The sequence below is a fragment of the Callionymus lyra genome, chromosome 2 (assembly GCF_982586985.1).
Source record: "Callionymus lyra chromosome 2, fCalLyr1.hap1.1, whole genome shotgun sequence".
Taxonomy (NCBI): domain Eukaryota; kingdom Metazoa; phylum Chordata; class Actinopteri; order Syngnathiformes; family Callionymidae; genus Callionymus; species Callionymus lyra.
Genome location: NC_141819.1, coordinates 10,710,202 through 10,737,786, shown reverse-complemented (window position 1 = coordinate 10,737,786; position 27,585 = coordinate 10,710,202). Strand labels below are relative to the sequence as shown.

General features: G+C 39.9%; 1 protein-coding gene across 1 annotated transcript in view; it reads right to left on the bottom strand.

Moving 5' to 3' along the window:
• The window catches only part of ptprsa (protein tyrosine phosphatase receptor type Sa), a 267,112-nt gene that overhangs the window by 105,073 nt on the left and 134,454 nt on the right, over positions 1-27,585 (bottom strand). Inside the window, exons 6-7 of the mRNA XM_087783494.1 lie at positions 25,779-25,920; positions 1,991-2,179 (exon numbers count right to left, since the gene is read on the bottom strand). Coding sequence (XP_087639620.1) covers positions 1,991-2,179; positions 25,779-25,920 — 331 coding nt within the window. The remainder of the gene's footprint in view (positions 1-1,990; positions 2,180-25,778; positions 25,921-27,585) is intronic.

The window sequence follows — 27,585 nt, the reverse complement described above, 5'->3', positions numbered from 1 at the left end:
GGAGACAAGAGCATGTTTGCCCCCTAAACTAAATTCATAATCCTTAAGGTAGGTCTTCTGGACTTGCTTGAGAAGATGCAGCATCCAAAACGTCTGCTGCTATAGTATTTCGAAAGAAAACTGATGAATCCCTGAGTCTTACGATCCTTTTACAAACAAACCATCCGTTATAAATGTGTAGTTATGGCTTCTTATCTTAACTTTAATCCCTAACTTTTCAAGAAACCACCCACTGGCTCAGACAAACTCCAATTACATCCCATTTTAGCTCTTAAAAATGACACCGCGATAGGCATCATTTCCATCTCTCAAGCTCATCAATTAAACATTTGGACGCCGTGATTTGCCAAATTCGAACATTTGAGGAAAAGGGATCGACTCGAAAGTGGCTTTGCAACCGTTGGCAGCGGAAAAAATCCTCGGCGAGGAAACGAGCCAAACTGGCACGACTAGAAATCCTCGTGAAAATGAAAGATTTTTTACTCGACTCGAGCAGGTTCGCTGAAAAAAATATCCAGTGCTACCATTAAGGGTTTTTTTAAAAGGTTATTTTAGATATGTTGTTAATCTCCTGTTTATATTTCAACTCATTCTTTTGGAGAATGAAAAAAAAAATAGTTTTAAAGGAAAAGTTTTACTGACAAATGAAAGGGGGAGTTAAAGGGGGAGAAAAAGTGGAGAGGGAGCGAGGAATGCATGCGTTTGGAGAGTCGTGTTAATATTCCATCTGCTTGAGGGTGAGTGGGTGGGCTTGCTTGGGTTCTTTTTTTTAATCTTATTCACTTACCAAATGTTTCTGAAAATCACAAAGCAGGTTGAAAATAAAGAAGGGGAAGAACAACAAAGTTGGTTTGAGGTTAGATTGGTTAGACAGTAGAATCCAAGAAGTAAAAGAAAAAGAAAAAAAAGACTATTATTAAAGATATGTACATTTTTTAGATGTTTCTTTTGGTTTTTATTTTAAGTTAGTATTCGGGTCCTTTGAGTTTCCTTCAATGCGTTTCAGACACAGATAAAGACACACATAAAAAAAAGAAGAAGGAGAACAGAGTGCAGTTCAAATGGAGGACGCACATGAAACGTTGCAAGAGTTACAAAATGAAAACACAGTGACGAAGACACAACGTTCAAAACTGGTCGACACCGAAGCCATTTAAATCGTATTTCGTTGTACAGAGAATCCACCATAATCAACGATATTAACACAATGGTATACAGTGGAAAAAAAGCTTGAATTATTTAAACAAACGTTTCAATAATCTTGAATATTTTTGTTGATATTAACTTAAACGCCTGAACTTATTTCTAAATAGATTAAAAAGAGACTTATTCAGCCTTTCAAAAAAAGAGAACCTATCAGCAAGTTAGACACGGAAGCACAATTTCAAAGAGCGACGGACGTGACGAGGCATAAATAATCAGATCAAAGATTGATTATCTGGAGGGCGGCGCTCTAGGGGGGGGTCAGAACCGGGACAGGAACTCGATGGCAACGCACTATTTTGCGGTGTCTACCACTGATTTACATCACGGGGAACAAATCAAATAGGAGTCATTGGATTTTCTTCCCGAATGGTGACAAATCATCGACTGGAAATATCTACCCCTTATTGCCGGAGGGCACTTCGGAGTCTGCACTTAATTAGCTATATAATTAGACTTTGCTTTACTGGGCCTCTCGGTGGGGTTCGAATCAATGGGAACAAGACAACATATTTTAGCTGCCGAGCCGCGGCGGTAAAATGTAGACCTTGACACACTTGTGAGAATCATTTGACCTCATTTACCGACGCGATATTCATAGTCATTTCCATCACTTCCCTCGGCAGCTTCGTTGTCTGAAGTGTCTGCTTTAATGCATTATGTTTGGTAATGAACACATCATGGGGTTCTGAGCGGGAATAAATCTGTGGGATAGTGAACTCTTCGGTGCGACGCGAGGACTAGAGGTATTAGCGTCAGGCGGCGCGGTTCTTAAGACCCGACTTACCTGAGCGTAGCTGCTTGATTCGCCCGTTACTCGCGCTCGGATCGATGGGCAGGAAGTCTTTGAACCACGTGATCTCGGGGTCCGGGGTCCCGCTCGCGGCGCACAGCATGGTGGCGGTCCGAGTGCGCTCCACCACCTTGAGCTGAGGGCCCATGTCGATGTTGGGGAAGCCGGTGGGGAGAAGGTCCTCTGTGGAGACAATAATGGAAGGCCAGATGTTAACCCTTGAGTGGCCATTTTCTTGCAGGATTTAAAATTCTCTTAAAATAAAAGTACTATATCATCTACTGCCCATGGCTTGAGTTACTAGAGCTATTCACTAGCATAACTCACCAAGAAGAGGTGGATTCAAAAGGTAATAATAAAATAGAGATTGTCTAAATAAAAAAAAAGTATGTTGACTGCAGGAATATGAGTAACACACGAAGCTGTAGCAATGAGTTCACTGAGAGGGAGTTAGTTATTTATAGCGTTAGAAAGTGAGTTGCTTTGGGGTTTTTTTTTCCATCAAATTATTTACCATTATACAAAATCACAGTTGCTGTTATGAAGAGATAAAGCGTTTCTTGATTAAAAAATATATATAATTCATGAGATGTTTAAAGTTCAACTAAAGTGTTGATTTAAGTGTGTCTTAAATAGAAGTTAGACTCTATTGTATCATCAGTGTCTGTTTGTACAAAACTCTCTTTTCATTGAAATATTGACATTAGAAAATTATCTTAAGCCCCGCCCACTGAAAACACTTGGTTTTCTATAGCTACGCCCACTCTACTGATATTGGTCAAACATCAAGGTTTGTCACTGTGCGTCATCAATCCTTGAAGTCTCCACCTCCAAGAGACTTGTTGTATAAACAAAACAGGGCGTGACCACAGCTGGCTGGAGGAGGAGTGAAGCCATTATTAGGTCATAAGGGACTCCGCTCTCGTAACCTCTCGTTTGCCCAGATTTCGACGAACTTTATAAAGTAATAAGTTGAAAACATGGTCATGATGAGAGACTTACTGCATCTTGGAGAGAACGACATTTCAAACATGTGAGTCCGGAGTGTTGGCTTTTACCATTAGTTGATCTTTAAAAATGTGAAAATATTTGAATACAAAGAAAACCCCACAGTGAACACAGGTTCAAATACTATAACTTCAAACGGGACAACAGAGATCTTCAACACAAAAACATCTGTGCTCAAGCCTTGACGATTTAAATTGATAAATAAAACGTTTTTTCCATTTAAATTCTTGAGGTTCATCAATAACCTTGAGAGAGATTCAAGTCACTCACTGAACTGTTTTCCAGAATATTAAGTCGTAGAAATTGAGCCAAACACAGACGAGAAACTGCTTCATGAAGACTTCCTGCTCTCAATTAGTCCCGCGGATGGTGGACGTCTGACCTCAACCCACCAGCCGGACACACAGAGACACGTAAGGTTGAGCGAGAGATCGGCAACATACAAGGAAGCCGGAGAAGATTGAATTACTGAGATGTTGGCCAGCGTTACAGTCGAGGTCAGTGTTCATCTGGAGCGCCGGTGACCTCATCTCCAGCGCGCAGACATCATGATGGTGTCGCCGCCCGGAGACCACTCCATTAAGGGAAATTAGGAGAGTGAGTGGAGTTGGTGGAGAGAATAATAAAAATGGTTAAGGAGTGAAGGGAAGTTATTTTCTAATTGTTTTACCAAAAAACTTCCCAGTAGAAAATACTAGATCATGGGTTTTTGTCTCTATTTTGACTCACCACTTGTGAACAAAACCCTTAGGTACCCAACAGGTTTTTATTTTTGAATACGTTGCTGAAAAATCATAGGAAAATACTGAGCTAGTGTGTTGAATCTTATCAAATTTTCTGAACAAATGCATGTCAATTCCGCGTCAAAATATAAATGTAAATCATTGCTCGTATATCAAAACATTTCTTGTTCTTGATCCATCTTCAGGATGTCTAAGGAAGTCACAAAAAGACACATGACAAGTTCAATCGGATAAAGAAACATGAAAAACTCTAATCTTCTTTTGGTCCTTTTGATACCATCTGTTTGGTCGGGTTTTTTTTCTGTTGTACCCGTTTCTCGGATTATAAGTAACTTAAGCTCGAGTATAAAGATGCAACGGTAACAGCTCTCACTTCAGAGTGAAAATGAAGATTCTGAAGAGAAGATTCTGAATCCAACTCTCCTCATTATGAGTAAAATTGTAGTGATTTTAGATCTTCTTTGTCCGAGTTTACAGCCTTAAGTCAGATTCTTAACCTGACGAAAAACCCAATTAATTTAAGGATATAATTATTATTATTGCTTATGTTTCTCACGTTAATACATCAGTCGAAAAAAACAACGTAGCTCCATACTTTGAGAGTTTAATGAACATATTAAAATCCTTAAATCCTTCACATTAAAGCCAGAAAAGCAGAAATCTAATCCTAACATAAGAGTAAACAGAAATGGGAATGTCTTGCGTCAGTTATTGAAACCGTCAATCTGTTTTTTTGCCGAAGTGACGGATCAATTCTGCCAGAAAAAAATATCGACAACAATCATCATCTCGCTTCCATGAAAGATCATCCCTGCTCATCAATATTGGACCAGGAGAGATCCTGTGGTTTCTGAGACGAAAAAAAAAAAACACATTCCAAGAAGCTTCAGGTAACGGCTAACCGGAGTCGACAACAACAGCTGGATGAATATTTCAGGTCTCGGGTTCAAACAAGTGCAGCCATTTACAACAGTTTCAATCCTCCCGTGTTGCTTCCTCTCTATCGATAATTAATGACGGTACCCGTGTAATATTTTTATACCAACATCCTCCGATGCTTCGGGATGAGAGCGCCTGTCACTGCTTAAAAAAACCTTGGGACAAAAGGCAGGGTGTGTTTGCTCTTACTGTGTCATCAATGATCCATGTGAGGCACGAAGGTGTTTTTCATTTCAGCCCCTTCGGCTAGATCCGTGTACTGGATGGTTAGTACTCGTGTGCTTTACACCGCTCAGCGTCAGCCTTATACATTTATAACATGTTCATCGCATTAATATTGGATCATCGAGACCGACGCGAGAGCAACCTTCACCTATATTTTACCTTTAAAAAATAACAAATCCAACATTTTCACAACTCTATACTCTCCTCTGTATCGGTCTACCCATCTATATTGAACTGAAATAAATATATATATATATTTAAATATCTGTCTCGCCTGCAGTTAATACAAAACTCTGCAGCGAATCCTGAGCCGCTCCTGTAGAAGAACTCACATTTCCCTGATCCTTAAAACTCAGCTTCTTTCAGGATACATTATTAAATTCTGGTTCTTACTTTCAGATCTATCAAGTCTACACAAGTCTCGGTGTTATCTTGACCTTTAAAGTATATATTTTATTGGGTATTGTATCTATTCTTTAAGCGCCTTGTGACCATGGTCTGGAAAAGCGCTATACACATACATAGTACCTGCTGAAAATAAATAAAATGAACAACTTACGACATGAAGCTTTGTTGATAAAAGGTACACCAGATGCATTGTATTTGAGATGTAATGCATTTATTTTTAAATGTTTATAAATATCAAGAGAACCGTTGAAAGAACCAGCAAGAAATGTACGCCAGTAAATGAACTAAATCATGATTCTTATTTTTAAAGGAGAAAATAAATATGAATTAAATGCAAAGTAAGTAAAAAAACGTTCTTTTCATAACCTTATGGTAGAAAAATATACCAGAAAATCTTTTTGGAATTCACTGAGCTACATTTTATAATGTATTTATCTATTTGTATTTATAGATACTGATAAGAATCAACCGAAATGTTGAGTGGAAAACACTGACTGGAACAGCCCGTAATTGACAAGTGTTGAAGATCCCTGCGGCGATTGCACTATCTCAACAGCTGCTCCGTACTGATACATCACCAGAAGCACTTCCTGAATCCTGTTAGCGGGGTCCTTGGTTACCCGGGAATAGACCGAGATACCATCTCCCCTCCTATCCGCCGACCCATCCCTGCTGCACCTTTAAAGGGCTCCGGCGATAAAGGCGGCCATGCAAAAATAAATAGATCGCTCATTGAAGGAGCGTTAACTTCAGGGCTATCGCTGTTGACTGTGAAGAAGTGGGAGCAACACTAGACACGTGCTGATAGAATCCCTGCCTTCCCAGAAGACCTTTCTCCATAATAGAAGAGTCACTGCGGCTCCACCACGGAGAAGTGACTCATCCTAGCAATGACACGTCTACAAACATCATCCTTTTCAAGCTTCTAAACGGTACAGAAATGATGAAAAAAGAAAAAAAAAGCTTTTAAAAACTAACTTCTACACTTTAATCGTTTTCACAGATGTTTCCAGATGTTGAAATAAGTCACAACAAGTGTCTTAAATAGACTCTATTGTATCATCAGTGTCTGTTTGTACGAAACTCTCTTTTCATTGAAATATTGACATTAGATGACCCAGTGGCAACACAAGGGATACCACAAATAAATTTGTTTTCATGCCTTCGGGTCACCTTGACCCAGGAGCATCACAAGGGATGTCGCAAATAGATCTGTTCTTGGGCCTTTGGGTTACCGTGACCCAGCGACAACACAAGGGATAAAACAATTACATTTGTTTTTCGGGCTGTTTGGGCTTCTTGACCCAGAGACGACACAAGGGATACCACAAACAAATTATCTTAAGCCCCGCCCACTGAAAACTATTTTGTTTTTCTGGAGATGAAATCGTGTTTACCATAACCACGCCCACTCTGCTGTGATTGGTGAAGAAACAAGGTTTGTCACCGCATGTCATGAATCAATAAATCAATATAATGATAATGGAAACACTTGGATATCCTAAAAAAAGTTTCAAGACTTTTGTTGTTATTTACCCAGATGTTTTAACGTTGAAATAAATCACAAAACTACACAACATATTTTAGTCACATGACCTCCTGCGACAAAATCTTTTCATTATCTGGCTTTTATAATGAGAATAAGAAAAGTGTAAATTATTTTTTATTTAGCTAGTATTCAAGACTTGCAACGAAGCAAGAATTGCGAAAGTTGTAAAATATCTGGTCGACAATTTCAAATAGTGTTTAAAAATGTTGACCCCCGACCCTAGGTCCCAGTCTGTTTGCCATTTTTTAGCAGGCCAAACGCAAACCACTTTCATTTTTAAAGGTTTTTTGTTTTGAAAAAAGATGGTATTTCCTCTCAAGTATGATTAGACTTTGACTTTTCATGAGATATTTTTAGTCAAGTTCATAAAAAAGCCTGTAAACTACAATAAATTAGTAAAAAGCAAACGGGATATGGTTTATTTTTGCTGTTTTTATCTGAAGGTCCATGAATGTAACGCCGACATTAAACTGAAACTGGATCGCGGTTCAAAAAAAAGGTTTGGGACCCGCGTTTGAAAGCATTAGAGTTAAAAAGGATTCTTAAAATTAGCTTTTAAGTTTAAAGCGACACAATCCACCTGCTCATTAAAACGGGCTTTTATAGCACATCACACACACACACACACACACAAAAGACAGATGCTTTGATAGCGGCGTCCAGTCAAAGCAGCATCTGGTTTAATCAGATTTTTACAAGCCTTGCATGGCCTTATTTTTGGCCATTTTTTTTCCCAGCGATGCTTTGAGTGCCATCATTATCCCCGATTGTGTTTAATTTCACTTGACAGTTTAATAACATTACACAAGTGACAGGTGCAAAAGCCTCTAATCAGCCTCTGGTTAGCTTAGCCACCGCCGGTCGCTAATCTGCCGACTCATGCCTGCTGTCGCTTTTTTTTTTCCGTTTCTCTCAAGCCGAGTTCTCTTCCCGAGGTCCGTCCTTCAGACCGATGTCCCTCTTCGGATAATGTCGCTCGCGGCTAATTCAGTCGCTTAAAACCCCAAAACATCAATTAAGGCAGATCCTGGAGAGAAATCTAACAACTATGAACTCAACGATCAATTAAACCCACATCGCAGACACACGATAGACTGAACTATTCCCTCGCCTCACACCCTGTGTAGCTGGGACAAATCCTGTGCCCAAGAATCGAAAAAATGATTTCAAACATTTGAAAACGTTTTTTCTAGAGCTAACCGCACCTACTCTGCTGTGATTGGTCAAACATCAAGGTTCTTCACTTAACGTTGTTAATCCCATTAGTCTCCAATCCAAGGGACTTGTTGTATAAACAAAGTGGGCTTGATTACAGCTGGCTGGGGGAGGAGGGAAGCCATTATTACGACATAATGGACTCTCGTAACCTCTCGTTCGCCAGGATTTTAGACGTACTTTATAAAGTAATAAGTTGAAAACATGGTCATGTTGAGGGACTGCATCTTAGAGAGTCACAAGAATTACTCTTTAAGAAAGAGATATATAGTCATATTCATTATATTGTGATCCACTTTGTTGCACTTATTTAACATGATTACTAGAATTATATCAACACCATTTTGTGACTCATGACTACAGCTGGCTGGAGGAGGAGGGAAGCCATTATTACGACATAATGGACTCTCGTAACCTCTCGTTCGCCGGGATTTTAAACGAGGGACAACTTTGTAAGATGAAAACATGGTCATGATGAGAGACTTACTGCATCTAAGAGAGTCAAAAGAGTTACTCTTTAAGAAAAAGATATATAGTCGTATTTATTATAGCGTGATCCACTTTGTTGCACTTCTTTAACATGAGTACTCGTAGAATTATATCGACACCATTTTGTGACTCATGGAATTAAGTCTGATGTCATCACTTCCCCCGTATAAAATAAGAAAAAAATAAAAAAGCCTTTCCATGTCATCAATTTCCTGCCGAGGCGAGACAGCCAGGTGAGGGCGAGAGTGAAAGCCTGGCTGATTCCAAAAAGCAAATGCCACGGGGTGCTCTACCATCCCCCGCACCTATTACTCATATTATTATTTTCACTTACTGAAATGATTTAATTCCATCAGCGGCATAATCAGGTTAACTGATTACCCAGCGCCACATCAAACAGACACAGTATTTAAGCAGATCTGTGTATTAATACCACCGCGGCTCAGCGGGGAGTGAGTAGGGGGGAGGAGGCGGGTGGGAGGCTACGGAGGGACACGGGAAAACAGAAGCGAGATTTGAATGTTCAGTAACAGTCAATCAGATTTGACGCGAGTGACAGCTCGGGATCTGACATGATGCGACGCTCGTACTTTCTATGAATCTAAAATAGATCCTTATTATTATCAAGATTAGTTTTAACAGTGAATTACATAATGAAATAAAGAAGGCTTAAAAGACATAATGTACGTTGACGGTGTTAACCCTTGCGTTGTCTCTGGGTCAGGGTGACCTGGTAGCCCGAAAACAGGAATCAAAGATGGGATGACCTCGGCCACTGCCTTATGCATTTCTTGAGACAACACAAGGGATAAAACAATTCAATTTGTTTTCGGGCTGTCTGGGCTTCTTGGCCCAGAGACAACACAAGGGATACCACAAACACATTTGTTTTTAGGCCTTTGGGTCACCTTGACCCAGAGGCAACACAAGGGATACCACAAATGCATTTGTTCTCATGCCTTCGGGTCATCTTGACCCCAGAAGCATCAAAAGGGATGTCGCAAATAGATCTGTTCTTGGGCCTTCGGGTCACCTTGACCCAGCGACAACACAAGGGATAAAACAATTAAATTTGTTTTTCGGGCTGTCTGGGCTCCTTGACCCAGAGACAACACAAGGGATACCACAAACACATTTGTTTCTTGGGGCCACTGGGTCACCATAACCCAGAGTAAACACAAGGGGTTAAGGTTTTTTTATTTTAAGGAGTCTTTAGATGAGGTTTTACTTCGAACAATGCTGCTTAATTTCAATTTCTTGAATGCATTTTTACTGGGAAAAAAGGGATTTGAGTCAAACAATATACAAAGGAAAACAGAGAGAATAGTGACACAAAATGATCCCGGAGACAGAGAAGAATCGCAGCACAGGGGAAATCTAATCACAGTGTCTCTGGCCCCGGCACTGATAGCCCTCTCCAGATAGCCATCTCAGCTGAATAATGGTTATTATACGGCCGGCACTCAACCTCTATCCCCCCGGAAGGACGCCCGGTGTCCCATTGGTATTCTCCGCGTCTAGCGTATCTAACCGCCAAGGGTAACATTTACATCTAAATATCCAAAAGAGAAGAATTTTCGAGGGGTTAGATGGAAAAAGAACTCAGGGGCAGGATAACAGAGAGGGATATTTGAGTATGGAAAGTGAGAGGCATTTGAGGTGAGAGAGAAGAAACCTATTGGAAAATTGGTAAGTGATGCGTGTCCATTGGACGACCAAACTTATTTGCTTCTACGTGCATCGGTTTGTGAATGTTGTCGTAAATTCTCAATCGCTAATCGAAGAAACCCTGTGGTACAAACACTACCATCACCTGTTGAGGTGTGTACAACTCTTTCCATACCTGGGGGAACACGATCTCTGCGGATGGAATCGCTGAACAAAGAGGTACAAACCGGGAACCAAAAAGCAAGCCAGGCACTTGAGAGACTCTGGGGTGAAGGTCTTGCAACGAAGAGGCATTAAAAACTGACCACCAGGATCAAAATCTATAAAGCATTAGTACTCTCCTCACTCCTGTACGGATGCCAAACCTGGATCTTGTACCACAGACACATTCATTAGTTTGAAAAGTTCCATATGAGGTCTTTACGCAGAGTCGTGAACTTTTTCTTGGCAGGATAGAGTCACAAACCAGCAGGTACTAGACTTGGCCCAAGTATTAAAGCAATACAAGTCCCAACTCTGCTGGACCAGCCGTGTTATACGTATGCCTGACTACTGACTACCGAATCCCGAGACAACTAACGTATGGGGAGCTAAAGATGGGCTTCAGGAAAAAAAGAGGAAGGCCCAAACTGAGATAAAAAGGACTCAAAAATAACCTTAAATGGTGCGGCATCAGGCGTCCCCAACTGGAGTCATCGGCTACCGATAAAACAGCCTGGAGGGAAGTCATATCCCGAGCTACTACAGTCTTTGAAGAATGCTGCAAGGGTCAAATGCCATCGGGCATTGTGACGACGAAAGTATGGACGTAAGGTCACACCCCTCCTGAACGAGAAACACCGACAGTCATCTACGACCCCCGAAGGATTACCAAGAGAACCAACTTCCTTTCCATGTTCCTCAATTCCTTCCTGAACCCCTAATGTCTTATCTATATGAATTTACCATCTTACTAAACCATGCAAGCTATGAAATAAATCTACCTTTTACTGTATTTAACCTTGTTTTACTGGAGGTGGGCTTAGGCCTGTGCGCTTCGAAAACCGGTCTTTATTTTCGTTACGATAAGAATTTTGAATTTACCGCTATAGCCCGAACAACGTCTGGAACGCTAGAGGCGGGAAAGTGTTTCAGCGGGGGACCCATTTCACTGCTGCACAGTGAAACCGTGATATGAAGATAGGTGGGCTATTCAATCCTTAGAGGATCCAGTATCAGGATTCTCCGAATCAATCCAAAAATCCCCTGAAATCTTTGTGAAAATACAACTAAAATATCCAGCAGTTTCTATCATTTCCATCAGATAAGGAGGTTTAAGGTTGGAGAAGAGACCATTAAAACGGGCGTTAACCTCTAAATCACACCATCTAGACCTGATGTTTTTTGGGCGATCTAAATAGGGAGACCTCGTATTCCTTCCTTCGTAAAAATAATTGGGGAGTAGTTAATAGAATAAACACAAGACTGCACTCAGTCATAAAGCCGTCATCTGTGCCGTGTTTGACAGGAAGTAAGCGTCTCGTTCACCGGAGAGAGAGCATCGGCTGCCAAGGGGCTAATATTCTGCCGAACGAATGACAGCACAGGTATAGCGGCTAATGGAGTTTTGTCAAATGCAAACGCCAAAAAAAGAAAGTAGTTGAAGGCACAAAAAAAAAAGCAGTGCAGAAATAAAAGGAAGAGCACATTTACAGATTGCAGTAAATAGCCCATTATTTACCCCAAGGCGTTGTTGGGAAGTATTATGGGGCATCAGGGCATAATGTTATGGCCATTATAGGCGGAGGATGTATTTGGAGACAGAAATGCTTTCAAGCTAATGCAACTAAGTGTCGTTACACATCATACACATTATACACTTGTATTAAGAATCCATTTATGTTAAATCCTATCCTTTCAGGACAAAGTGGTCGAGCGCCATTATATGTGCATATAATAGGAATACAAATGGTTTTCTTTCAGCCGTAACCTGATTAATCTTGTTATGTTCTATAGAAAAAGCCTGACTAAGAGTTTAATATATGAAAAATATAAAACGACAATTTGTCTTTTTTTGTCTGCCTTGAAAGATCTAAAAGAGGACAACAAAAGTGTCTTTGGTGCCAAAGATGAAACTGCTTTGTATGATGAATCGCAATGTTAGTAAAATAATAAAATAATTTACCTTTATTTCCCAAATCATTCAGCCCTTGAGATTTCAGAGTAAAATAATGAAAGTTGTACTTGTACCTGTATGACTCATATTAAGTTTAAACAAATGTAAATAAGTCATATTTGGAAACTGAATTATCTTTTCTCCAATTCTTTTATAATATCATTATATAATTATCGCCCATTTTACACACAAGTGCAAAGTGGAAAAACGGAAAAATATATATTCTTTGAAGTTCAACTAATGTGTATATTTAAGTGTGTCTTAAATAGATGTTGGACTCTATTGTATCATAAGTGTCTGTTTGTACAAAACTCTCTTTTCATTGAAATATTGACATTAGAAAATGATCTTAAACCCCGCCCACTGAAAACACTTTCTTATTCTGGAGATGAAATCCTGTTTACCATAACCACACCCACTCTGCTGTGATTGGTAAAACATGGAGGATTGTCACCGCGCGTCATCAAATCCGGGAGTCTCCAACTCCAGATCGTTGTATAAACAAAAATGATTGCAAATTTGGCTGGAGGAGGAGTGAAGCCATTATTACGTCATAATGGACTACGCTCTCGTAACCTCTCGTTCGCAGAGATTTCAGACGTCCTTTATAAATAATAATAAGTTGAAAGCATGGTCATGATGAGGAACTTACTTTATCCTGGAGAGGAACATTCGAAACATGCGAGTCAGGAGAGTTGGGTTTTTAAATTTGTTTTTCTTTTTACCAAAAACATAAGTCGATTAAAGTTGATTAATGATGGCAATTAACCAGCCATTATTTAGTGACTTCGCATGGATCGGATTAATCAAAAAACTACAAACCATTTTTCCCCCCACAAACTCTCCTGGGTCACGAAAAGCTCAGACTCGTCTCTCCACGATTCGACAACGTGACATCCAGTCCTTAGAAACGTACGAGTTTTCAATCTGAAGTCCGGCGTTTGAAGAAGAAACGGAAGAAAAAAAAAAAAAACGTTCCAATACCGTTTCTTTTGTAAGCCACGGTGATAGACACAGCTCAGACAAGAGAGGGAAGTAATTGTGCAGGACAGCAGCGACAATCCCCTGGCCTGCCGGGACACGAGGTGGATTGAAGGAAGGAAAAAAAAAAAGAAAAAAGATGAAAGTGAAGAAAAAAAAAAAATTGTTTATCCATCCCTGCTGGAGGAAGTTTATCGAGTCTTTTCTCTCTCTTCTTCCCTGTCTTGTCAGGAGGCGTCGGGGGTCCGACAGGCTCACTCCAGGGGAGGAAGGAGATGAGGCCGAGCCATTAAAGGAAGTGCATCGGCGTGGAGAGACGTCAACCAGTCGGTTTGGGTTTAGTGGTGGGCGTCTTTGAGTTTGTGTTTCCGCCGGTGTGTGTGTGTGTGTTTGCTTGAGTGTGTGTGTGATGGAGGGTCAGCACACCTGGACGCCTCACGTCAGTTTTGCAACACGGTGTAAGTAGGTGGTGCTGCTGCCTCGTGCTGATGCCGCTCTTATGATTCAGACGTTTGATATGGAGCAGGAGGTGATGGAGAGTCTGAGGCTGGAAAATCACTTGAATAATGTGCAGCTTTTTCACAATTCTGACCGATAATGGACAGCACTGTATTCTTTATTTTATTAACAAATATATATAAACTTTGGGCTTTCAAATTATTGTAGTCCAAAATTTAGTACACACTTCCATAAATTGTGTTTGAAATAAAACAATTGGGTTTTTTATTTACAATTGGTATGGTGTCAGCAAGAAGGTTGCTGGTTCGCTTCTTCCCTGGTTTCATGGGTTTACTCTGGGTACTCCGATTTCCTCCCACAGTCCAAAAACATACAGAGGTTGATTGAGAACTTTGGGAACTTGTCCATAGGTATGAAAGTGTGTGTGTGAATGGTTGTTTGTCTTTGTATGCCCTGCGACAGATTGGCGTCCTGTCCGGGGTTTCCCCCCCGCCTCTCGCCCTATGAAACTGGGAAAGGCTCCAGTCTCCCCGCGACCTCGGTAATGGATAAAGCGGTATAAAATGAATGAATGAATATTTACAAGGTTTGTTTATTTTTGTGTTGCAATTAAACTTTTATCAGCGAAGTAACGTTTTTTGCTACATTAAAGGTCAACTAAAGGAGATATCTGCTCCTTTTTTTTTACACGCATTATTGGGAAAAAACTGTAGCAAGAAATGGTGATGAATGTCAATCAAAAATGTATTTTGGAAACTGAACAACTGAAAAACTAATGGGATTACAGGTGTTTTTTTCTGAAGGAGAAGAAGGTGTACAAGTAAAAATAACTTAAAGAGTCATGACTGTTTAAAATAAAAACAATTATTTTCAATCAGATTCTTTTGAACAGGATGTTATGAAATTACATTCTAATGCACATGTTATAGTGTTCATGACTTCGAAAGTAACGCCTGATTTGGAGTACTTAAAGTATAACAGAAAAAGAAAGGTATGACTATTCATTTGACTTTTGCATTATGTTTTTTGGGGAAAAAAAAGCGTTGGCATTGATTCAAATGAATATAAAACTTGTGATCATCTGTCGATTGCAAAACCTTTAGAGATAAAGGTTGTTTGTAGAATTCTGCTTTTAATTAAATGGAATTTAAATGCCATATTATGGACTTAAGTGTGATTTCTGCTCATTTTAAAAAGCTCAGTTAGCAGCAAAATTAAAGCTTACTTAAAATAACAGCTGTATTTCAGCAATCCTGAAAAAAGGTAGACAATTAAGACAAAGATTTCCTACGAGACAAACGCGATCAAGTGAGATTTGCATTTCATTTTTTGTGTGGACGACACGTTTAAAAATACTGTAAAAGTGTGATTCACATCCAACTCAATTTTGAGCTTCCACACTATTATTAATGTATGGTTTTGAACACCATCTTTCAGGAATACCGATTTTGAAGCATGTTTCTGTGGAATTTAATGAGATGAGGTCAACTGTTGTGCTAAAGTCCTGAGCTGTCGTTCTTCAGTACAACCCGATGCATTATTTATGTCCAGCATGTCATTTTCTACAAGTGTTCATAGTGAGCCGACCGTATCCTTAGTGGTATTTTTAAATAATTGAATGGATGGATGGATGGAGGGAGGGATGAAGGGATGGAGAGAGGGATGCATGGAAACCTTTTGCTATGTAATTTGAAATAACATGTTTTTTCTACTTAATAATACTAAGTGCATCGTTTCCTAATGACTGGCTATTTTGTTGGACTGTTTGTCCGGACTATAAGTCGCAGTTTTTTTCATAGTGTGAAATTATTTAAACATTATTACCGTTATATCATTTCACATGTTATTTTCACACTAAACCGCAAGAGGGCGCTCTAGGCGTGTGTTGATAATTTCGACGTAGAAGAGGAAGCGCCGCATCTTCTACCTCCGGAGTTATTAGTGGAGTTGTTTAAAAGTGACACCGAGGATGAAGATTTCATTGGATTTTAGTTATTTGGAGTTACACGGATGGTTTGGTAAACTTCTTAGCATGTTATTTATGCTATAGTTCTCTGAATAACTCTTAATATGTTATGTTAACATACCAGGCACGTTCTCAGTTGTGTCATGTAACGTAACGTACAATTATTCAGCCTGTTGTTGCCTCTATTCTATTTGTATTTTTAATTCCCTTTCAAGATGACATATCTGTTCTTGGTGTTGGATTTTATCAAATACATTTCCCCCAAAAATGCGATTTATACTGCAGTGCGACTTATATACGTTTTTTACCTTCTTTATTATGCATTTTATGGCTGGTGCGACTTGTACTCTGGAGCGAAAATACGGTACATATTCCTGCATACAGTATGTCAGACAAATATGAGCACACTGTGGGCTAATGAATCCTTTACTGAATCTTTATTTTCTAAGCCCACTGGACAAATAGTTAGATTCTCCAGTGGGGGGGCTGGTCTAAGGCGTGGCGGCGGGTGGTCCGGTCATTATCTGGCGCTCCACCGTCAGTAGGCAATTATGGCAAAAATGACGTCTTTGGTGGAGAGAGAAGCACTTACGAGTGTGGGTCTGGGGAAACGGCCCAGGGTGAGTCAGATAACTACCAGGTAAGTGCTTAATGTCACCTCGCAGTGTTTTGGGGGTCGAGGGCGCAGATGGCGAACGGGTCACTCAGTATGTCTGCTTTCATCTGGAGTGTTAGGTAAATAAAGAAGCCCTTATTCGTTAATTCTAGGGAAAAAAAGCTTGATTGTGGAATCATAAATAAAGGGTCTGACGACCTAGGTATAAAAATATATTTAAATCTGGGCAATGGAGGTCAATTAAACAATGGGGGTGTCCTAAATCACGCACTTTTGCACTTACGCTTAATATTTTGAGTGCACATTTGGGTCCCGAAAATGTAGTGCACAATGAGCACTCAAATGGCCGCAAAATTGGGTGTGTATCGATGGACACTTTCCACCCTCAACGACCGCCATCTTGGTGACGTAGATGAAGCTAAACTGAAGCTACGTCACTGACGACGCGTCTTCGGAGCAGATACCGACAAACTGACGAGTCATTTCCTGTAAGTGTGTAGTTTGAATTGAGACAGTACTACACTGTCCAAATCTGAGCACTGCGCTAGTAAGTGCACTGTCTTACAGTATACTTTAAAGATGTGCACTTAGAGAAGCACGATTCAAGGATCGGAGAGATGTGAGTTCTTCTACTAGAGCAGACACAGATTTGAGACACAGAAAAGGACATAGACCAGTGGACACCAAATGGAAAATCAATACCGTTTCAAATATCAGGCCATGTTCAATATAATACATCTTAAAATTTGACTGACAGAAATCTACAGTAGTCAGGTTCAGCTTTTGCCTCAATATGTTACCATGGACGAACAAAAAAAATTGGGTCCTGAGCCGAAATTCTGCCCTATTGGGCGGAATAACTTGAGTCACCTGAGCGACTGGCTCATGTTTATTCAGGAAGCACGTAGACCCCTTCCATTTCCCCTCGCTCGTCTTTATTCATGAGTCGAGCCATTCCAAAGGTCGTCACTCACACATCTTCTCCCCTTGTTTTCGCCGTCGTTAACCACCTTTTACTCCCAGCTCGAAGCATGACGCTAAAGCACCGACCTGTATGATAATGACGCTGATGACGGATCGGAGGCAGGGAAGGAAGCCGTAGAAACTGGGTTAGATCGGTAGGTACGCATAATTATCTCAATGGGAGAAATCGACCTGGATACAAGTTGGACCACCCGGCCAGTCTTGCAATTCAGATGTCAATATCCTTCCATCTGCAGTATTCAAACGTTTTTGAGATTGTACTAAAGAATATACACACATCTCATCATGGACGTATCATTAGAAGAAAGTAATAATTTGCCAGGGAAACCGCTGTTAACACCCCCGATTTAAGATATATAGCCACTGGCGTATATCGTTTAGAATGATAATCATAATACTGGGGAAACAATACAATATATTGCAGTACTGTAGGAACAAGTAAGTAAGTAAGTAAGTAATTAATTTGAATTTATGTAGCGCTTTTCCAGACCAGGGTCACAAAGCGCTTAAAACAATCAAAACAATATTCAATAAAAGATATACTTTAAAGGTCAAGATAACACCGAGAACAACACAGGAGTTCCAGAAAGTATTCGTAGTATTGTCCGAGTACGTTGCAGTATTTACAGATCGCATGAATCTTGACGAAGTCTTAACTGCTCTCATTTATTTAAAAACTGTAGCGTGTCCAAACATAAGTCGAATGTATCCTCTCGTCCTCAGTCAGCGTGGGATCACGCAGGACTTACTCGTTCCTTTAGCTGCATGGGACTGATGACTTCAGCCATCTAGTGGCCCGAAGTTTAATTGCAACACACAAAAATAAGCAAACACTATAAATATTTGAATGTTAATTGTAACAAAAAAAAAAAAATCCTATCATTTTATTTTGAACACAGTTTTTGGAACTGTAAACCCTAAAATAACTTTGGACTATAATGATATTATTTGAAAGCCAAAAGGTTATTTCCTTTTTTTTAAATAAATAAATAAAATGCAGTGCTGTCAATAACGATTAGGGCTAAAACCAATAATACTAAATGGCCCACTGTGAACTTTGATATCGCTTCAGTTAATGGGTGACATCATGGACTTGATGATTGTGGCAAAGGCGAGACAAGACAATGACAAACGACATAAATATCTTCTTTTAAATGTGGCGTGTTGCAGAGAGAATGGCTAAAAACTGATGAGAGGTGAGATCGGTGGCGTCGTACTTCGTCATTTTTGTACAGCCACGATATCAAAAGGTGGTAAATAATGATAACGAGTTTCCCTCATTTATGGGATTGATCGATGTCTATTTGAAGCATATCACGTTTCTTCATCCTTCACACAGTTGTAGAAGCAGTTTCTTACTTGAAGTTATAGTACTCCAATGATCCAACTTCAGAAGCTTCTTTGCAAATTCTCTCTGCTGAAGATAGTTGCTAATAAACCGAGCCCACACCCCCTTTCCCTCACTCTTTTAATCTTTTTTCCTTTACATCTCAACCTCCATTGCATCTCCATCAGCGGGATGTCAGAGGTGGGTAGGGATGCTCTCCGATAAGTGGGAATTAGATGAAATTGATGGTGAAAGTTCAGAAGCTAGCTGCCCCGTGCTAGGGGCAATCTCTGTCCACTTAGCCCTCTCCATCAGGGCCGACTTCTCTTCCCCCCTTTTTTCTCTCTCAGCATCTCTATCTCATGCTGCCACTCAAGCTTGTGTCTCCCTTGTTCATCCTGCAATCCAACACTATTACTGTCCAACACAATCCCGAGATCAAAAGATTTGGAGTCCCCTGAACTCTCGGACAAGTGAATCTTCCACCGAGAGGAACCGTTCCTACGAGGATCAGACGTCTCACCGGTGAATGTCGAGCCATTGGTTATACTCATTCATGATTAATTTTAATGTTGTAATACATTATTTACCCAGATAATTACATGTTATAACTGTTTAATAAGGCCGCATGGTGGTACAGTGGTTAGCGCGGCCTCACAGCAAGAAGGTTGCTGGTTCAATTCCAGGTTCGAGCCAACCTTTCTGTTTGGAGTTTGGATGTTCCCCCTTGTGTTGCGTGGGTTTACTCCAGTTTCCTCCCACAGTCCAAAAACATACAGAGGTTGATTGAGAAATTTTGGGAAATTGTCCCAAAGTATGAGTGTGTGTGTGAATTGTCATCTGTCTTTGTGTGGCGTCCTGTCTAGGGTGTCCCCTGCCTCTCGCCCTATGATACTGGGATAGGCTTCAGTCTCCCCTTTGCGACCCCGGTAAGGGATAAAGCCGTTGAGAATGAATGAATGAATATTTGTCATATACTGTAGACAAGTGATTTTTAGTTATATATAGTAAGTTATACTCAGATAAATATCAAATTATCTATTCTAAAACTTCAACAACTGCTCATTGTTGCTTTAATGTAGAAAAATTAAAATCTGATAAAACATAAACGAGTCAACATGGGTATTTTTAAACACTTTAGACATGTAGGAGTATGTATATGGAATACAGAGTACAGATTGGAATCCAGTAGGATCTGGAATTCCAATCTGTACTAGTACAGATCTGTACTAGTACAGATTGGAATCCTACTACTGAACTGGGATCTGAACATTGGAATTCCAATCTGTCCTAGAAGGATTCCAGATTCTACTACTGAATTCCAATCTCTACTAGGAGGATTGCAGTATTCCAATCTGTACTAGTAAGATTCCAGATTCTACCAATGAATTCCAATCTGTACTAGGATAGATTGGAATCCTACTTCACCATACCATATTAGTAGAGATTGGATTACATCAAAATATTTGGAAAGTACACTGAATCATGGAATTCCAATTTGTACTAGTAGGATTCCAGATCCTACTGGATTCCAATCTGTGCTGTGACATATACATTAGCTTTTATTTCAGTCAAATGACAAGAGTCCAGTCCCCGAGATCAGACTTCAGTATAAGTGCACCACTTGGAGTAAACAAGTCGCACACGAAAACCGCCGCGCACACACATGCACGGCGAAAACCCAAATAAAAAGAAATGGCTGCGGCTTAAAAGCAGACCCCGGCTGCAAAATAGACATTCGGAAAATACAGAGATATTGTGCGAGCGAGACAAAAATCTGAAGGGACAGAAAAAGCCAAAGATAAAGGCAGGAAATTGAATGTTTAATGGTTTTGGCCTGGAGCGAGTCCTGGTTGAAAGTTTCATGGTCCCTTTTTACCGTCTGCCTCCATTTCTTGTCATTCTGTTCCTGACTATTCTTTATTTTTTATTGTATTTTTTTTATAGCTATTATTCACATAAGTATATAGTTTTTTTTTTATTCATTGAATGTTATTATCAAAAAAACGAGATTAGCTGTGATAAAGTTTTGATTTTCTTGACAATAACAAAATAGTTTGTAATTATCTTTCTAAGCCAGACCTGGAGTGTGTCTAGTAAAATCAGACGCACAAATACAAAAGCTGCTATAAAGTTTTTAGAGGGTAACTTGGAGACATTTATACTGCATGTCATCAAGCTAAATTTGAAATGAGCACAGCGGTCGAGTTGGTCCACGAAATAAAATGTTCATGTGGAAACAAAGAGCCCAATCCCTGGACAATTACGACCAAAAGGAAAAGATCTTAATCCAGTTCTCCTTTTTAACTGTATACCACCTTAAATTAATATATCCAGGGTACGAATAAGATCTACTCCCATGGGTCTACCTTTAGACATGTCTTTATTAAGGGCATCTATTCCAACTCCACTTTTAAGTTGGAGCAAATATCCATTAAATATCAGAATATATATTTGTATTGTTGATGTCAATTGAACGATGGGATATGAAATTCTTTTTTTTTAATTCTCTGTCATTTTCTCTTCCTCTGTGAACCAGGAAACAACAGGGAAAGTTAATTGCGGCAAGTATTTAGGGCGATACAAATAAAGTGCTTGTGCTGGGAATTAAAAACAAGCCGAGTCAGCGCATTTAGAGACGGAAGCTCATTAAGACGACGCGAAGGCGAAACCCAGTCAAAATCCCTTTTGTCAGACGACATAAGACGTCAGTGAACGCGCCGCAGAAAAAAAACGTTCAGCAAAAAGAAAGCGGAGGTCAAAATGCATGTTTGAACAAGAGATTGGGAGAAAAATAGCTCCGGTGCGTTGAAAAGTGTTTGAAATTCTATGGAAAAAAGCTGCTCCACAGTTCAACGTCTGCTGTACATTTTCAGCATTGATGGAATCGTCAGCCATCACCCAAGTCTGTTTTTTCTTTCGCTGAAACACCCCTTTGGGAATGTGCCTTAATGGCAGCCGTAACTGCCGTAAACAAAAGCAAAGCATGGATCGTAGATGCAAACAAACAGCGTGATCGACTCATAACGGCAGGAGCTGACAGCACCCAGGTGGGAACTCAAATTCAAATGAAAGAAGAAGAAAAAAAAAAAAAACCTTGAAATAATAGAAGTCCCCGTGATAACATGTCACTGTAGGGTGAAAATCTTCAGAGTTTGCTTCTCGCACGTCTCAACAAAGGACTCTTGGGAGAGACGGCGAGCCAGATGGCCTCTTTTTCTTTAGCTATTCACAAAATAAATTGGTGAAAGTAAAGTCAAGGAGATGTCACACTCGCTTCTAAACAGACTTAAAAAAAAAAACACAGAAGGGACCGGCCCCCAACAGAAGTTGAGCTTGGGTCAGCGAACCGAAGGGCCACTTCTGGAGTGGCAAGAAAAGAACTCCGCGACTGATGTAAACAACATAGAACAAAATAATCTTAGATTAAAATTATCATACACTATACGTATTCGCCATACTTAAATTAATGCTAAAAGATAATCAAAATATAAAGTATAAATTCCTCGCTTCATCTAAGAGCTTAAACGATTGACTACACATTCACAATCAACATTTCACTCCAGACTGATTTACACTGTTTCAAGACAAGCTTGGATCAGAATTAGAGATACGACACCGGTTATTTAAAACATCTGTTTATCTGCCAATCACACCTTAAATCGTAGATCAAAGAACGAAGCGAGACACACCCGGGAAAGAGGGGCTAAAAGACGGGAACCTCCACCGAGAACATTTGAATGATTAGATTACAAGAAAACAAACTAGGATGTCTCTCTACAGGGGATCAAGACACAGGGAACTTGAAAGAACCATTTGGCCGGTAAGGACGACCCCCTGGTTGGGAAATTTCCCTTAAATACAGCGATGTTTCTATAGATCGGAACCTTTTCTCCCGGGACCATTGACCTGTACAGTCGCCGGGATAAAGTGCGTCCGGTCACGATCGTAAAGCTTGTATTTTGTTTGACTTGGAGCAGCGAATAAACGACCCGTGACACACTCTTGATTGTCCATCTTTCTCCACGAAGCGAAGCATAAGAACCGGATGGGAACGGACTCCGTGTTTTGATCATTTTAATAACGACATAAAAGATGAATATTCCTGAAACATGTTTTCAATGCATTCATGTGTTGCTATACTGTGCTTTAAAACCTAAACGCATACCTCAGCATTCAGCTTCTAAATTAGTCATCAGTGCTGCTGAATAAAAGTTTTTTAATGTCTGGTTTTAAATTCTTTTCTAGGTCACCTGGGGGTTCCGTTAGAGATTTTTCTTAAACTGGCTCTATCCGAGCCAAAATAATCTGCCCTAACCTTTCGACAAAACAAACACTTTACATCCCGGTGTCTCGGTCCGAGGATGGCATCGGTTACCTGCCCTGTTTAGCACATTATCTTCTTCAAATTAGAGCCAGAGATTCTTATCACCCATTGCTACGACCCATTTTCTCCCCTCTTTTTTTTTTTTTTTTACTATAGATGTGCCTCTTGTGTCTTGCCCCATAATCCTTTGCTGCTGTTCCAAGCCTCCTTGTGTGCTTCACCCTCCTCACCTGCTCTACTTTGCGTCGGCACCACCCACTGTAGTCTGCCTTCATCTCAAGCCAAAGACCTCGTACCGAACACCAGAATTCATCTCAGTTTCCTTCAGATCCCTCTTTTCCTTAGTCATACATTTTCATTACAGTGATCCTGGCTTGACTATGATATGTCAGGGGGGTCCGTGTCATCTGAAACCACTCCCCGACATCATCAAACACTCCCGTGTTTGGCCGGTGTTTGGTCGTGCCCGGACAGGAAAGCTGCTATCGACCCCTGGCTCTGGAGAAAAACGTACTTGTCAAACCGATTCTAATAACTTTTCATTTTCTCTCTGCCCCCCCCCTGGTCTCTGTCACACGACTGGATAGAAACACAATGAGAGTCGCACGCTCCGGCTTGTAGCTTTAAATGTGGTTCGCGGCTCCCGAAGCTTTCAATTACCGCACCGTCAATCCGTCTTTGTTGGGCTTTATTTCGGGGGAATTTCAAGTGTCGTACAAGCAGATTGTTAATTTATACAGTAGATTATTTATTCAAAATTAACTCAACTGAAGGAGAAATATAAACAGTCAACCTTTAGTTATCAAATTTTGGATCAGCAGAGTTTGTTTTGAATGTACTGTATTTTAAAGTGAGACCAGAGACACCGGTCATCTCAAGGCTCTGACTGCCATCAAGTAACAGATCATAGGTTTACATCATCACATCTGACAGTCACATCTCTACTCTGTGAACGGGCAGTGGCTTCTTAACTTTCCTCGGAAAAAAGGATAAAAAGTTGATGCAGTAAATGATTCACGATACTAGAAATAGCAAACATTGGCCAAGCTAAAATGGACAAGCCGCAAAATATGAATGCAGGGATGGGTTTTTTGCCACTAGTATGGGTACGCTATACATCGCGATATTTTTATTCCCAATACTGTAGCAATATTGAATAGCACTGTATCGATAAAAAAAAAGAATTGTTTTATTAACCTTTGAAATAACATTTTATTTTAATTCAAAATTATTTTATGATTTATATTTTAATAGTGTGTATTGAAGACAATCATTCGATGTTTTATTTTTACAATTAACACTCAAATATTCCCGGTGTTTATTCATTTGTGTGCTGCATTTAAACCTCCCGCCACTAGTTAGCAACATTCCTCAATTCCTCCGTGCGAAATTAACAACAAAACCAGCAAAATGGCAGCGATGAGTGAAAAGGAAAGGATACAAAAGAGTCCTGCCGCTTTATAAAGCTGATGTTTGGACTCATTTTGCATCTAAAACAGAGTTTAAAGTTGAAAAAATAAACACTCAACTGTCGAACTGTGAATGCACTTCATTGTTAATATAAGTTTACATTTGTTGTTAATAATTTGAGAAGCACTTTCCTACAAACACTTTCACAGTTGAAAGAGAAAGTATTTGCTCATTTCTACGTTGTAAAAGCCAGAAAAGTGTTGTTCCGTAAATCTGTATCACAATATATCATAATAAATCATATCGTCACACATGTATCGTGATGCGTATCGTATCACCAGATCCTTGCCAATACACAGAACTATTAGAATGTAATAAAATAGGGAAGAGATCCCCAAAGTGGTACCTGTGTTCCATGGTGCATTGACTAGGAGGGCGTGAAATGTATGTGGAGGAAAATAAAAAAAGGGGAAAAAGACGCCCGAGGGACACAAAATTGTAGTGATATTTGACATGTAAATGAACATCGAAGAAGGTGGATTTGGCTTCATTTGTGCAACATCTTGAAGCACTAAACAGAGAGAGAGGTAGGAGAACAAAGATAAGTTGGCAGGAGGGGATATAGTAGGAAGCACAGTGAAGGACGGAAGCTGGAAGCCAATGATACATTGTATAAGAGATTGCAAAGGGAATGTTTGAAGAAGGATTTGATTTTGAAGTAACATGAAGGACCAAGAAGAAACAGTCGAGGCAAAGGTAGGCGGAAAACTACGTTACGTTTTGGTTCAAATGGTTGACCAGACGATATTTAAATACTGAACTTGAAAAGAAGCCAAAAGGAAAAAAAAGGGAGTAAGAAAGTTGTGGAAACACAAGATGTGACATGTTTGTCTTCTAGACCAAAGGTCCAAGACCCCTGGTCCAGGGAACAGTATCAGTCCGTGAGGCATTTGTTACATGAGGAACAACGATTTGTATCTTTGGTTATAACTGTCTGAAATGTTTTTTTGACAAAAAGATGGTATTTATTCCAAATAAAATTAGCTTATGGCTCTTGACACTTTAAAACCACTAGTTTAAGTCAAGTTTAAAAATAAAAATTAACCATGAAAACTAGTAAAACACTAAAGCTGTACCATTTATTTTGACTGTTTGTATCTGAAGGTCGGTCAGTGAATATAATGCTGATCCAATACCGGTCCGTGGTGCAAAAAAACGTTGGGGACCCCAGTTCTAGAAACCTGCACAGCGCCCTGATGCCCACGTGAACGATCAGAGTCTGTAGACGCCACGGTTCAAAATGCATGACTTACCTCGGATGATGGACAGCTTGGCGTTCACCGTGACCTCGCCCTCTGGATTCTCGGCCACACATTCGTAGATGTTCTCGTCCCGCGGCGCCCGGAGAGGCTGGATTCTCAGCACGGCGCCGGCGCCCTCGTCAAACTCGATGGTCTGTTGGTAGAAACGTAGACGTTGAGATTCATGATGTCTTAAACGTTAATCCTTGCTTTACCCAACGTTGCTCAGGTATAAAAGTACAGTTGAAGACCAAAAATTTCTGAAGAAAATTGATTTAGTTCAAGTACATTATGGGCCTAACAGGAGGAGCTGATATGTAATTGATATGGTATATATTTAATTAAAATTCGATCATATTTGACTTTCTTAAGAGTTCTGTTGCCTCCCTTTCCGACACATTTACAATGAATGAAAAGAGCATCAATTATTGAAATATTTGTACTGTATTATGTTACGTAAGGTGTTGAAATCTGATCAAAATTGTACGTATCAGTAACGCTGGCTCTCCATTAAGTTTAAAAAAAAAAGGAGGCTATAAGACCTAGACACACATGAAACCTCCTGATCGGGTCTGACTTTATTTACTTCAAGTTAGGTTTGATTAAAGGTAGCTTAAATGTTTGTTGGGTTTTCATTTTTTGATGGTGGTAAATAATAGAAGTGTGTATTGAATCGATCTGGAGATACGATGTGTATCACAATACGGGACAACAATGTAATATATACTATAGGAACGAGGACATATTGTTGTATTCCGAGTACTAGACTCTAGTGTTACAGGATTTACAGATCACATGACTCTTGACAAAGCTACTTGACTCAACTGTATCCTCTCATTCTCAGTAATGGCCTGGATCTTGCAAGATTTTTATTGTACTTCTAGGTAGCGATGTGTCGATGAAGCTTCATGAAGCATTGCCATATGTTTCAGGACAGTAGGGGGCGCCATCAGCTTAAAAAATGATGTGAGGTTTCAATAGAATAACTTTTCAAAACAATAGATTACAGAGCAAAGAGTGACATCTTGTGGACTCAGAGAAGAATGACACTGCTTCATGAAGCTTCATCGACACATCACTACTTTTAGTTGAAGAGGACTTAATAAGGGATGTGATTAAAAAACAATTTTATTTTATACTTGGAAATATGAAATAAATTTAGATTTTACAGCAACTCCCCCTAAAAAATAAATTGGTAAAGTTCTGTTAAAAATCATTACAAAGAAAATATGCTTCATATCCTTATTTTCTCACACCCCTATTAAATAATCTCCTGAATAAGTACTGATCCTTATTTTCTGAAGTTATTGTCAACATGTTTTTCCCTCCATTACAGGTGTTTTCTAGTGTTTCGCCACCATCTTCCGATGATTTTGATGTCACAAAGTACACCTGAAATGCAATCGTGACACGTAGAAAATGTGTCCACACTAAATACGTAATTGCAGACATGTTGGCAGACTGACCTCCCCGAGTGTCGTCATTTTTACTTCTCGCAGGACGAAGCGTTATTCAGATCCGCACGTCTGCCTCGGATTAAAACGTTGAGATCCCCGCACGTCTCGGAAGGATATTACATCACCGCGATGAAGAGCTCACCGCTGAGATCTTAGAGCACAACTTTGAGAAAGCGGTGGAAGTCATCGGTGGCTCAGTTGCTAATGAGTCTAAAAAAAACACGTTCGGATCGATATCAAAGCGTGTGACCGGAGGGTAGAACACACACTCAAATCAAAATATATATATATATTTTTTAATGCTAAACTGCAGGAAGCGAAGCGTCCGCTCCGGCAGGCGCCAACATGCCCTTGGCTTTGTT